The following is a 15,000-nucleotide window of genomic DNA, read 5'->3' on the forward strand; positions in this document are numbered from 1 at the left end:
TCCCTCCTGTTTCTCTCCTGTTTCTCTCCTGTTTCTCTCCTGTTTCTCTCTCCTGTTTCTCTCCTGTTTCTCTCCTGTTTCTCTCCTGTTTCTCTCTCCTGTTTCTCTCCTGTTTCTCTCCTGTTTCTCTCTCTCCTGTTTCCCTCCTGTTTCTCTCCTGTTTCTCTCCTGTTTCTCTCCTGTTTCTCTCTCCTGTTTCTCTCTCCTGTTTCTCTCCTGTTTCTCTCCTGTTTCTCTCCTGTTTCTCTGCTGTTTCTCTCCTGTTTCTCTCTCCTGTTTCTCTCCTGTTTCTCTCCTGTTTCTCTCCTGTTTCTCTCCTGTTTCTCTCCTGTTTCTCTCCTGTTTCTCTCCTGTTTCTCTCCTGTTTCTCTCTCTCCTGTTTCTCTCTCTCCTGTTTCTCTCCCGTTTCACTCTCTCCTGTTTCTCTCCTGTTTCTCTCCTGTTTCTCTCCTGTTTCCCTCCTGTTTCTCTCCTGTTTCTCTCCTGTTTCTCTCCTGTTTCTCTCCTGTTTCTCCACTGTTTCTCTCCTGTTTCTCTCCTGTTTCTCTCGTGTTTCTCTCCTGTTTCTCTCCTGTTTCTCACTCCTGTTTCTCCACTGTTTCTCTCCTGTTTCTCTCCTGTTTCTCTCCTGTTTCTCTCCTGTTTCTCTCTCCTGTTTTTCTCCTGTTTCTCTCCTGTTTCTCTCCTGTTTCTCCCTCTCTCCTGTTTCTCTCCTGTTTCTCTCCCATTTCTCTCTCTCTCCTGTTTCTCTCCTGTTTCTCTCCTGTTTCTCTCCTGTTTCTCCACTGTTTCTCTCCTGTTTCTCTCCTGTTTCTCTCCTGTTTCTCACTCCTGTTTCTCTCCTGTTTCTCTCCTGTTTCTCTCCTGTTTCTCTCCTGTTTCTCTCTCTCCTGTTTCTCTCTCTCCTGTTTCTCTCCCGTTTCACTCTCTCCTGTTTCTCTCCTGTTTCTCTCCTGTTTCACTCCTGTTTCTCTCCTGTTTCTCTCCTGTTTCTCTCCTGTTTCTCTCTCTCCTGTTTCTCTCGTTTCTCTCTCTCCTGTTTCTCTCCTGTTTCTCTCCTGTTTCTCTCCTGTTTCTCTCCTGTTTCTCTCCTGTTTCTCTCTCCTGTTTCCCTCCTGTTTCTCTCCTGTTTCTCTCTCTCTCCTGTTTTTCTCCTGTTTCTCTCCTGTTTCTCTCTCTCTCCTGTTTCTCTCCTGTTTCTCTCCTGTTTCACTCCTGTTTCTCTCCTGTTTCTCTCCTGTTTCTCTCCTGTTTCTCACTCCTGTTTCTCTCCTGTTTCTCTCCTGTTTCTCTCCTGTTTCTCACCTGTTTCTCTCCTGTTTCTCTCTCTCTCCTGTTTCTCTCTCTCTCCTGTTTCTCTCTCTCTCCTGTTTCTCTCCTGTTTCTCTCCTGTTTCTCTCCTGTTTCTCTCCTGTTTCTCACTCCTGTTTCTCTCTCCTGTTTCTCTCCTGTTTCTCTCCTGTTTCTCTCCTGTTTCTCTCCTGTTTTCTCTCCTGTTTCTCTCCTGTTTCTCTCCTGTTTCTCACTCCTGTTTCTCTCCTGTTTCTCTCCTGTTTCTCTCCTGTTTCTCTCCTGTTTCTCACTCCTGTTTCTCTCCTGTTTCACTCCTGTTTCTCTCCTGTTTCTCTTCTGTTTCTCTCCTGTTTCTCTCTCCTGTTTCTCTCCTGTTTCTCTCCTGTTTCTCACTCCTGTTTCACTCCTGTTTCACTCCTGTTTCACTCCTGTTTCTCTCCTGTTTCTCTCCTGTTTCTCTCCTGTTTCTCTGCTGTTTCTCTCCTGTTTCTCTCCTGTTTCTCTCCTGTTTCTCTCCTGTTTCTCTCCTGTTTCTCACTCCTGTTTCTCTCCTGTTTCACTCCTGTTTCTCTCCTGTTTCTCTCTCCTGTTTCTCTCCTGTTTCTCTCTCCTGTTTCTCTCCTGTTTCTCTCCTGTTTCTCTCTCCTGTTTCTCTCCTGTTTCTCTCTCCTGTTTCTCTCTCCTGTTTCTCTCCTGTTTCTCTCCTGTTTCTCTCCTGTTTCTCTCTCCCGTTTCTCTCCTGTTTCTCTCTCCTGTTTCTCTCCTGTTTCTCTCCTGTTTCTCTCCTGTTTCTCTCTCCTGTTTCTCTCCTGTTTCTCTCTCCTGTTTCTCTCCTGTTTCTCTCCTGTTTCTCTCCTGTTTCTCTCTCCTGTTTCCCTCCTGTTTCTCTCCTGTTTCTCTCTCTCTCCTGTTTTTCTCCTGTTTCTCTCCTGTTTCTCTCTCTCTCCTGTTTCTCTCCTGTTTCTCTCCTGTTTCACTCCTGTTTCTCTCCTGTTTCTCTCCTGTTTCTCTCCTGTTTCTCACTCCTGTTTCTCTCCTGTTTCTCTCCTGTTTCTCTCCTGTTTCTCACCTGTTTCTCTCCTGTTTCTCTCCTGTTTCTCTCTCTCTCCTGTTTCTCTCTCTCTCCTGTTTCTCTCTCTCTCCTGTTTCTCTCCTGTTTCTCTCCTGTTTCTCTCCTGTTTCTCTCCTGTTTCTCACTCCTGTTTCTCTCTCCTGTTTCTCTCCTGTTTCTCTCCTGTTTCTCTCCTGTTTCTCTCCTGTTTCTCTCTCCTGTTTCTCTCCTGTTTCTCTCCTGTTTCTCACTCCTGTTTCTCTCCTGTTTCTCTCCTGTTTCTCTCCTGTTTCTCTCCTGTTTCTCACTCCTGTTTCTCTCCTGTTTCACTCCTGTTTCTCTCCTGTTTCTCTTCTGTTTCTCTCCTGTTTCTCTCTCCTGTTTCTCTCCTGTTTCTCACTCCTGTTTCACTCCTGTTTCACTCCTGTTTCTCTCCTGTTTCTCTCTCCTGTTTCTCTCCTGTTTCTCTCCTGTTTCTCTGCTGTTTCTCTCCTGTTTCTCTCCTGTTTCTCTCCTGTTTCTCTCCTGTTTCTCTCCTGTTTCTCACTCCTGTTTCTCTCCTGTTTCACTCCTGTTTCTCTCCTGTTTCTCTCTCCTGTTTCTCTCCTGTTTCTCTCTCCTGTTTCTCTCCTGTTTCTCTCCTGTTTCTCTCTCCTGTTTCTCTCCTGTTTCTCTCTCCTGTTTCTCTCTCCTGTTTCTCTCCTGTTTCTCTCCTGTTTCTCTCCTGTTTCTCTCTCCCGTTTCTCTCCTGTTTCTCTCTCCTGTTTCTCTCCTGTTTCTCTCCTGTTTCTCTCCTGTTTCTCTCTCCTGTTTCTCTCCTGTTTCTCTCTCCTGTTTCTCTCCTGTTTCTCTCCTGTTTCTCACTCCTGTTTCTCTCCTGTTTCTCTCCTGTTTCTCTCCTGTTTCTCTCCTGTTTCTCACTCCTGTTTCTCTCCTGTTTCTCTCCTGTTTCTCTCCTGTTTCTCTCCTGTTTCACTCCTGTTTCTCTCCTGTTTCTCTCCTGTTTCTCTCCTGTTTCTCACTCCTGTTTCTCTCCTGTTTCTCTCCTGTTTCTCTCCTGTTTCTCTCCTGTTTCTCTGCTGTTTCTCTCCTGTTTCTCTCCTGTTTCTCTCCTGTTTCTATCCTGTTTCTCTCTCTCTCCTGTTTCTCTCTCTCCTGTTTCTCTCTCCTGTTTCTCTCTCCTGTTTCTCTCTCTCTCCTGTTTCTCTCCTGTTTCTCTCCCATTTCTCTCTCTCTCCTGTTTCTCTCCTGTTTCTCTCCTGTTTCTCTCCTGTTTCTCCACTGTTTCTCTCCTGTTTCTCTCCTGTTTCTCTCCTGTTTCTCTCCTGTTTCTCACTCCTGTTTCTCTCCTGTTTTCTCTCCTGTTTCTCTCCTGTTTCTCTCCTGTTTCTCTCTCTCCTGTTTCTCTCTCTCCTGTTTCTCTCCCGTTTCACTCTCTCCTGTTTCTCTCCTGTTTCTCTCCTGTTTCACTCCTGTTTCTCTCCTGTTTCTCTCCTGTTTCTCTCCTGTTTCTCTCTCTCCTGTTTCTCTCCTGTTTCTCTCTCTCCTGTTTCTCTCCTGTTTCTCTCCTGTTTCTCTCCTGTTTCTCTCCTGTTTCTCTTCTGTTTCTCTCTCCTGTTTCCCTCCTGTTTCTCTCCTGTTTCTCTCTCTCTCCTGTTTCTCTCCTGTTTCTCTCCTGTTTCACTCCTGTTTCTCTCCTGTTTCTCTCCTGTTTCTCTCCTGTTTCTCACTCCTGTTTCTCTCCTGTTTCTCTCCTGTTTCTCTCCTGTTTCTCACCTGTTTCTCTCCTGTTTCTCTCTCTCTCCTGTTTCTCTCTCTCTCCTGTTTCTCTCTCTCTCCTGTTTCTCTCCTGTTTCTCTCCTGTTTCTCTCCTGTTTCTCACTCCTGTTTCTCTCTCCTGTTTCTCTCCTGTTTCTCTCCTGTTTCTCTCCTGTTTCTCTCTCCTGTTTCTCTCCTGTTTCTCTCCTGTTTCTCACTCCTGTTTCTCTCCTGTTTCTCTCCTGTTTCTCTCCTGTTTCTCTCCTGTTTCTCACTCCTGTTTCTCTCCTGTTTCACTCCTGTTTCTCTCCTGTTTCTCTTCTGTTTCTCTCCTGTTTCTCTCTCCTGTTTCTCTCCTGTTTCTCTCCTGTTTCTCACTCCTGTTTCTCTCCTGTTTCTCTCCTGTTTCTCTCCTGTTTCTCTCTCCTGTTTCTCTCCTGTTTCTCTCTCCTGTTTCTCTCTCCTGTTTCTCTCCTGTTTCTCTCCTGTTTCTCTCTCCTGTTTCTCTCCTGTTTCTCTCTCCTGTTTCTCTCCTGTTTCTCTCCTGTTTCTCTCCTGTTTCTCTCTCCCGTTTCTCTCCTGTTTCTCTCTCCTGTTTCTCTCCTGTTTCTCTCCTGTTTCTCTCCTGTTTCTCTCTCCTGTTTCTCTCCTGTTTCTCTCCTGTTTCTCTCTCCTGTTTCTCTCCTGTTTCTCTCCTGTTTCTCACTCCTGTTTCTCTCCTGTTTCTCTCCTGTTTCTCTCCTGTTTCTCTCCTGTTTCTCACTCCTGTTTCTCTCCTGTTTCTCTCCTGTTTCTCTCCTGTTTCTCTCCTGTTTCACTCCTGTTTCTCTCCTGTTTCTCTCCTGTTTCTCTCCTGTTTCTCACTCCTGTTTCTCTCCTGTTTCTCTCCTGTTTCTCTCCTGTTTCTCTGCTGTTTCTCTCCTGTTTCTCTCCTGTTTCTCTCCTGTTTCTATCCTGTTTCTCTCTCTCTCCTGTTTCTCTCTCTCCTGTTTCTCTCTCCTGTTTCTCTCTCCTGTTTCTCTCCTGTTTCTCTCTCCTGTTTCTATCCTGTTTCTCTCTCTCTCCTGTTTCTCTCTCTCCTGTTTCTCTCTCCTGTTTCTCTCTCCTGTTTCTCTCCTGTTTCTCTCCTGTTTCTCTCTCCTGTTTCTCTCTCCTGTTTCTCTGCTGTTTCTCTCCTGTTTCTCTCCTGTTTCTCTCCTGTTTCTCTCTCCTGTTTCTCTCCTGTTTCTCTCCTGTTTCTCTCCTGTTTCTCTCCTGTTTCTATCCTTTTTCTCGACTGTTTCTCTGCGAGAGGGATGGAGGGGAGGAGAGAGGGATGGAGGAGAGAGGGATTGAGGGGGAGGAGGGGGGGATGGAGGGGAGGAGGAGGGAGGGGTGGAGGAGAGGGATGGAGGAGAGGAGAGAGGGATGGAGGAGAGAGGGATGGAGGGAGAGGGATGGAGGAGAGGAGCGCGGGATGGAGGAGAGGAGAGAGGGATGGAGGGGAGAGGGATGGAGGGGAGAGGGATGGAGGAGAGGAGCGAGGGATGGAGGGGAGAGGGTTGGAGGAGAGGAGCGAGAGATGGAGGGGAGAGGGATGGAGGAGAGGAGCAAGGGATGGAGGAGAGGAGAGAGGGATGGAGGGTAGATCCCAAACACTGAGTCATGTTTAATGAGATAAATCCAGCTCATTGTTGGCAGTTTGTTGTTTTTGAAATCGCTAACAGCCCTAACATCACTTTTCTGACTGTAGTCAAATACTGATTACAATCAGATCCATCTTTTGGTTTCTTAAAATACAAACAAGGGTCCCGAATAAAAAAATGCTTCAACTGTCTAAAATGATTTTTATGGTAAAGGCAGACATTTAGAAATGTAAATGTCAGATATGAGGGTAGAAATTGAGGAGGTAATATCTGGGCGTGGCTAAAGATTTTTACCTGGCAGTGGATAGGACTGTGGGCCCGGAACACTGGCTCCTAGCTCCCCCGCTGACCCTGGATTGGCCAGATTGGTTTTCATCTCCTCCAATCCACCGGCTAGAGCCATGGCCGAATACTCTGATGTCTGGAGAGAGAGAGAGACAGACAGAGAGAGAGAGAGAGAGAGGGGAGAAAGAATTAGACAATGACACACACCTCTTCAGGATGTCAGGTATATTTTACACACACACACAGATTACAAACACACACTGAGCCTCTTGTGGATCAATCTTTTATTGATCTGTTGACAGAGACAGGATTTACTACAGTCTATAACCACAGGATTAGGACAGACTGAGCTGAGAGGTACAGTTAACACAAAACCTCCCTGAGAGACAGAGAGAGAGAGAGAGAGAGAGAGAGAGAGAGAGAGAGAGAGAAGACAGGCTATGTGCGCACTGCCACAAAATGAGGTGGAAACTGAGCTGCACTTCCTGACCTCCTGTCAAATGTTTGACCATATCAGAGACACATATTTCCATCAGATTACACAGATCCACAAAGAAATCGAAAACAAACTCAATTTTGAAAAACTCCCATATCTACTGGGTGAAATTCCACAGTGTGCCACCACAGCAGCAAGATTTGTGACCTGTTGCCACGAGAAAAGGGCAACCAGTGAAGAACAAACACCATTGTAAATACAACCCATATTTATGCTTATTTATTTTATCTTGTGTCCTTTAACCATTTGTACATTGTTAAAACACTGTATATATATATATATATATATATATATATATATATATATATATATATATATATATATATATATATATATATATATATATATAATATGACATTTGTAATGTCTTTATTATTTTGAAACTTCTGTATCTGTAATGTTTACTGTTAATTTTTATAGTTTATTTCACTTTCACAAGATTTGAGAACTCGGGGAAAAGCTACGAAAATAAATAATAATAAATAAAATACTATTTGAACTTTCATCCAACTCGGGAATTGTAAAATCGGGAACTCAGGCCTCTTTCTAGAGCTTCGACCTGAAGATCGCCGACGTCATCGTGACATCGTCAGAGTTTCCAGTTTGATGACAAAATGATAAGTTATGAAATATGTCAGGGAGATATGTATACTGTAGCTAGTAAAGTAACACTAAGTGTATGTTGTGTAGTGAGATGTTAGTAGCCCATGTGCCTCACCCTAATAATGTTGTCCCTTTCCCCTCTCATAACTTAGCCTACTGCACTGACTTGGTGGTGCACATGTAGCCTATAACCTGTTTTAGAGAAATGTCACCATCACATATTGTAAGAGCTTTCATTGTCTGCTTCTATGCCCCCTTTATTTATCCTACGGTTCTGACTTGGTGTACAGGGAGAGCACTGTAAGAACAGCCCATGTTCTGAATTCTGTCATATTTCAAAAGTGCTGAACAAGTAGTTATATTGACTACGTCCGTCCTAGCTCGCTCATTAATGTCTTAATCAAAACTCTCTCTCTCTCTCTGTCTCTCTCTCTTTCTATCTCTGTATCTCTCTCTCTCTCTCTCTGTCTCTCTCTCTGTCTCTCTCTCTCTCTGTCTCTCTCTCTCTCTTATCCGCTTGTCGTCCCCTTATGCCAGAGCTGGTACATCTCAATTGCCCATAAAAACCACATTTGTTTAAGCAAGTCAGTCATATCAGCTATGTTTATTTAAAAGGCAGTAAATGAGGCTGAATGAACTGTTTCACTGCCAGACAAGGCTCCGCTGAAAGACAAGTGTAGCTGTGGTAAGGTGTTGGAACTCTGCTGTTGGGACATCTTTCTGTAGGCCCTAACAGTTTGTGGGCACCGTTTTGTCAACGTTATAGTCCAATTAATGTATTATTTAGTGTTGTGTTGTGTAGTGGCTTTGCTGGCAAGCATCCCAATATGTTTTTGGTCCCCCCAAATATTTACATGCTAAAATCATCACTGAATAGCATCCAGGACAGAAGCTCTGTCACACGTGTGCACAGCATGCTGTGCTGTGTTCTGTCTGTCTGAGTGGAACATTGGAACTAAGTCAAATTGATCTCGTCAGAACTCCTTAAAAGGGGAAAATCTGCTAACTGCCTCATTAGAACCCCATCAGAATAACTGCCTCATTAGAACCCCATCAGAATAACTGCCTCATTAGAACCCCATTAAAATGACTGCCTTATTAGAACCCCATCGGAATAACTGCCTCATTAGAACCCCATCGAAATAACTGCCTCATAGAACCCCATGAACATAACTGCCTCATTAGAACCCCATCATAATAACTGCCTCATTAGAACCCCATCGAAATAAGTACCTCATTAGAACCCCTGTCAGAATAACTACCTCATTAGAACCCCATCAGAATAACTGCCTCATTAGAACCCCATCAAAATGACTGCCTTATTAGAACCCCATCAGAATAACTGCCTCATTAGAACCCCATCAAAATAACTGCCTCATAGAACCCCATGAAAATAACTGCCTCATTAGAACCACCATCAGAATAACTGCCTCATTAGAACCACCATCAGAATAACTGCCTCATTAGAACCCCATCAGAATAACTGCCTCATTAGAACCGCCATCAGAATAACTGCCTCATTAGAACCCCATCATAATAACTACCTCATTAGAATCCCCATCAGAATAACTACCTCATTAGAACCCCTGTCAGAATAACTACCGCATTAGAACCCCAATCAGAATAACTACCTCATTAGAACCCCAATCAGAATAACTGCCTCATTAGAACCCCATCAGAATAACTGCCTGATTAGAACCCCAATCAGAATAACTACCTCATTAGAACCCCCATCAGAATAACTACCTCATTAGAACCCCATCAGAATAACTGCCTCATTAGAACCCCATCAGAATAACTGCCTCATTAGAACCCCAATCAGAATAACTACCTCATTAGAACCCCCATCAGAATAACTACCTCATTAGAACCCCATCAGAAATACTACCTCATTAGAACACCATCAGAATAACTGCCTCATTAGAACCCCCATCTGAATAACTACCTCATTAGAACCACATCGGAATAACTGCCTCATTAGAACCCCATCAAAATAACTGCCTCATTAGAACCCCATCAGAATAACTGCCTTTAGAACCCCATCAGAATAGATACCTCATTAGAACCCCATCAAAATAACTGCCTCATTAGAACCCCATCAGAATAACTGCCTCATCAGAACCCCATCAGAATAACTGCCTCATTAGAACCCCATCAGAATAACTGCCTCATCAGAACCCCATCAGAGAACTGCCTCATTAGAACCCCATCAGAATAACTGCCTCATTAGAACCCCATCAGAATAACTACCTCATTAGAACCCCCATCAGAATAACTACCTCATTAGAACCTCCATCAGAATAACTGCCTCATCAGAACCCCATCAAAATAACTACCTCATTAGAACCCCCATCAGAATAACTACCTCATTAGAACCCCCATCAGAATAACTACCTCATTAGAAGCCCATCAGAATAGATACCTCATTAGAACCCCATCAGAATAACTATCTCATTAGAACCCCCTCAGAATAACTGCCTCATTAGAACCCCATCAGAATAACTGCCTCATTAGAACCCCATCAGAATAACTACCTCATTAGAACCCCCATCAGAATAGATACCTCATTAGAACCCCATCAGAATAACTATCTCATTAGAACCCCTCAGAATAACTGCCTCGTTAGAACCCCATCAGAATAACTGCCTCGTTAGAACCCCATCAGAATAACTGCCTCATTAGAACCCCATCAGAATAACTGCCTCATTAGAACCCCATCAGAATAACTGCCTCATCAGAACCCCATCAGAGAACTACCTCATTAGAACCCCATCAGAATAACTGCCTCATTAGAACCCCATCAGAATAACTACCTCATTAGAACCCCCATCAGAATAACTACCTCATTAGAACCTCCATCAGAATAACTGCCTCATTAGAACCCCATCAGAATAACTGCCTCGTTAGAACCCCATCAGAATAACTGCATCGTTAGAACCCCAATCAGAATACCTACCTCATTAGAACCCCCATCAGAATAACTGCCTCATCAGAACCCCATCAGAATAACTGCCTCGTTAGAACCCCAATCAGAATACCTACCTCATTAGAACCCCCATCAGAATAACTGCCTCATCAGAACCCCATCAGAATAACTGCCTCATTAGAACCCCATCATAAAAACTACCTCATTAGAACCCCCATCATAATAACTACCTCATTAGAACCCCCATCATAAAAACTGCCTCATTAGAACCCCATCAAAATAACTGCCTCATTAGAACCCCCATCTGAATAACTGCCTCATTAGAACCCCCATCTGAATAACTACCTCATTAGAACCCCCATTAGAATAACTACCTCATTAGAACAACATCAGAATAACTGCCTCATTAGAACCCCATCAGAATAGACACCTCATTAGAACCCCATCAGAATAACTGCCTCATTAGAACCCCCATCAGAATAACTACCTCATTAGAACCCCATCAGAATAACTGCCTAATTAGAACACCATCAGAATAACTGCCTCATTATAACCCCATTGGAATAACTGTCTCATTAGAACCCCCATCAGAATAACTACCTCATTAGAACCCCATCAGAATAACTGCCTCGTTAGAACACCCATCAGAATAAATACCTCATTAGAACCATATCAGAATAACTGCCTCATTGGAACACCCATCAGAATAACTGCCTCATTAGAACACCCATCAGAATAAATACCTCATTAGAACCACATCAGAATAACTGCCTCATTAGAACCCCCATCAGAATAACTACCTCATTAGAACCCCATCAGAATAACTGCCTCGTTAGAACACCCATCAGAATAACTACCTCATTAGAACAACATCAGAATAACTGCCTCATTAGAACCCCATCAGAATAGATACCTCATTAGAACCCCATCAGAATAACTGCCTCATTAGAACCCCCATCAGAATAACTACCTCATTAGAACCCCATCAGAATAACTGCCTAATTAGAACACCATCAGAATAACTGCCTCATTATAACCCCATTGGAATAACTGCCTCATTAGAACCCCCATCAGAATAACTACCTCATTAGAACACCCATCAGAATAACTGCCTCATTAGAACACCCATCAGAATAAATACCTCATTAGAACCACATCAGAATAACTGCCTCATTAGAACCCCCATCAGAATAACTACCTCATTAGAACCATATCAGAATAACTGCCTCATTAGAACACCCATCAGAATAAATGCCTCATTAGAACACCCATCAGAATAAATACCTCATTAGAACCACATCAGAATAACTGCCTCATTAGAACCCCCATCAGAATAACTGCCTCATTAGAACACCCATCAGAATAAATACCTCATTAGAACCACATCAGAATAACTGCCTCATTAGAACACCCATCAGAATAACTGCCTCATTAGAACACCCATCAGAATAACTGCCTCGTTAGAACTCTATCAGAGTGTTGATATCGTGGACGGGCAGTCCTTGTGTCCGTATCTCCTTGAATACGTTTCTCAGGCCTCGTCACTCAGTCGTAATGATCGTTGTCTACAAAGTGACAGTGATGATCAGCTATAGATTTCACGTCTGGAAAAACAGAGTCTGCTCATCTGGCTGATAATGGGGTGAAATGACCCTTCTATCTGTGTGTGTGTGTGTGTGTGTGTGTGTGTGTGTGTGTGTGTGTGTGTGTGTGTGTGTGTGTGTGTGTGTTCACTGACCTCTTAAACACCCCTGTGTTCGTCAACAACACAATCACTGGACTGTGACCGTCTAAATAGGAGATTACCCTTTTACACTACCTCTACCACCCTCTCTATCTACCCACTACACTACCTCTACCACCCTCTCTATCTACCCTGACCACTACCTCTACCACCCTCTCTATCTACCCACTACACTACCTCTACCACCCTCTATATCTACCCTGACCACTACCTCTACCACCCTCTCTATCTACCCTGACCACTACCTCTACCACCCTCTCTATCTACCCACTACACTACCTCTACCACCCTCTCTATCTACCCACTACACTACCTCTACCACCCTCTCTATCTACCCTGACCACTACCTCTACCACCCTCTCTATCTACCCTGACCACTACCTCTACCACCCTCTCTATCTACCCTGACCACTACCTCTACCACCCTCTCTATCTACCCTGACCACTACCTCTACCACCCTCTCTATCTACCCTGACCACTACCTCTACCACCCTCTCTATCTACCCTGACCACTACCTCTACAACCCTCTCTATCTACCCTGACCACTACCTCTACCACCCTCTCTATCTACCCTGACCACTACCTCTACCACCCTCTCTATCTACCCTGACCACTACCTCTACCACCCTCTCTATATACCCTGACCACTACCTCTACCACCCTCTCTATCTACCCTGACCACTACCTCTACCACCCTCTCTATCTACCCTGACCACTACCTCTACCACCCTCTCTATCTACCCACTACACTACCTCTACCACCCTCTCTATTTACCCTGACCACTACCTCTACCACCCTCTCTATCTACCCTGACCACTACCTCTACCACCCTCTCTATCTACCCTGACCACTACCTCTACCACCCTCTCTATCTACCCTGACCACTACCTCTACCACCCTCTCTATCTACCCTGACCACTACCTCTACCACCCTCTCTATCTACCCTGACCACTACCTCTACCACCCTCTCTATCTACCCTGATCACTACCTCTACCACCCTCTCTATCTACCCTGACCACTACCTCTACCACCCTCTCTATCTACCCTGACCACTACCTCTACCACCTTCTCTATCTACCCTGACCACTACCTCTACCACCCTCTCTATCTACCCTGACCACTACCTCTACCACCCTCTCTATCTATCCACTACATAACCTCTACCACCCTCTATATCTACCCTGACCACTACCTCTACCACCCTCTCTATCTACCCTGACCACTACCTCTACCACCCTCTCTATCTACCCTGACCACTACCTCTACCACCCTCTCTATCTACCCTGACCACTACCTCTACCACCCTCTCTATCTACCCTGACCACTACCTCTACAACCCTCTCTATCTACCCTGACCACTACCTCTACCACCCTCTCTATCTACCCTGACCACTACCTCTACCACCCTCTCTATCTACCCTGACCACTACCTCTACCACCCTCTCTATATACCCTGACCACTACCTCTACCACCCTCTCTATCTACCCTGACCACTACCTCTACCACCCTCTCTATCTACCCTGACCACTACCTCTACCACCCTCTCTATCTACCCACTACACTACCTCTACCACCCTCTCTATTTACCCTGACCACTACCTCTACCACCCTCTCTATCTACCCTGACCACTACCTCTACCACCCTCTCTATCTACCCTGACCACTACCTCTACCACCCTCTCTATCTACCCTGACCACTACCTCTACCACCCTCTCTATCTACCCTGACCACTACCTCTACCACCCTCTCTATCTACCCTGACCACTACCTCTACCACCCTCTCTATCTACCCTGATCACTACCTCTACCACCCTCTCTATCTACCCTGACCACTACCTCTACCACCCTCTCTATCTACCCTGACCACTACCTCTACCACCTTCTCTATCTACCCTGACCACTACCTCTACCACCCTCTCTATCTACCCTGACCACTACCTCTACCACCCTCTCTATCTATCCACTACATAACCTCTACCACCCTCTATATCTACCCTGACCACTACCTCTACCACCCTCTCTATCTACCCTGACCACTACCTCTACCACCCTCTCTATCTACCCTGACCACTACCTCTACCACCCTCTCTATCTACCCTGACCACTACCTCTACCACCCTCTCTATCTACCCTGACCACTACCTCTACCACCCTCTCTATCTACCCTGACCACTACCTCTACCACCCTCTCTATCTATCCACTACATAACCTCTACCACCCTCTATATCTACCCTGACCACTACCTCTACCACCCTCTCTATCTACCCACTACACTACCTCTACCACCCTCTCTATCTACCCTGACCACTACCTCTACCACCCTCTCTATCTACCCTGACCACTACCTCTACCACCCTCTCTATCTACCCTGACCACTACCTCTACCACCCTCTCTATCTACCCACTACACTACCTCTATCACCCTCTCTATCTACCCTGACCACTACCTCTACCACCCTCTCTATCTACCCTGACCACTACCTCTACCACCCTCTCTATCTACCCTGACCACTACCTCTACCACCCTCTCTATCTACCCTGACCACTACCTCTACCACCCTCTCTATCTACCCTGACCACTACCTCTACCACCCTCTCTATCTACCCTGACCACTACCTCTACCACCCTCTCTATCTACCCTGACCACTACCTCTACCACCCTCTCTATCTACCCTGACCACTACCTCTACCACCCTCTCTATCTACCCTGACCACTACCTCTACCACCCTCTCTATCTACCCTGACCACTACCTCTACCACCCTCTCTATCTACCCTGACCACTACCTCTACCACCCTCTCTATCTACCCTGACCACTACCTCTACCACCCTCTCTATCTACCCTGACCACTACCTCTACCACCCTCTCTATCTACCCTGACCACTACCTCTACCACCCTCTCTATCTACCCTGACCACTACCTCTACCACCCTCTCTATCTACCCTGACCACTACCTCTACCACCCCTCTATCTACCCTATATATCCCTGACCACTACCTCTACCACCCTCTCTATCTACCCTGACCACTACCTCTACCACCCTCTCTATCTACCCTGACCACTACCTCTACCACCCTCTCTATCTACCCTGACCACTACCTCTACCACCCTCTCTATCTACCCTGACCACTACCTCTACCACCCTCTCTATCTACCCTGACCATCTACCCTGACCACTACCTCTACCACCCTCTCTATCTACCCTGAC

The 15,000-nt window shown here is 45.4% G+C and overlaps 1 protein-coding gene across 1 annotated transcript in view; it reads right to left on the reverse strand.

Annotated features, from left to right (window-relative positions):
• The window catches only part of pax5 (paired box 5), a 115,113-nt gene that overhangs the window by 13,796 nt on the left and 86,317 nt on the right, over nt 1-15,000 (reverse strand). The window contains 1 exon segment of the mRNA XM_042316263.1: nt 6,022-6,148. Coding sequence (XP_042172197.1) covers nt 6,022-6,148 — 127 coding nt within the window.

This window comes from Oncorhynchus tshawytscha, unplaced genomic scaffold (genome assembly GCF_018296145.1).
Source record: "Oncorhynchus tshawytscha isolate Ot180627B unplaced genomic scaffold, Otsh_v2.0 Un_contig_3315_pilon_pilon, whole genome shotgun sequence".
Classification (NCBI taxonomy): Eukaryota; Metazoa; Chordata; class Actinopteri; order Salmoniformes; family Salmonidae; genus Oncorhynchus; species Oncorhynchus tshawytscha.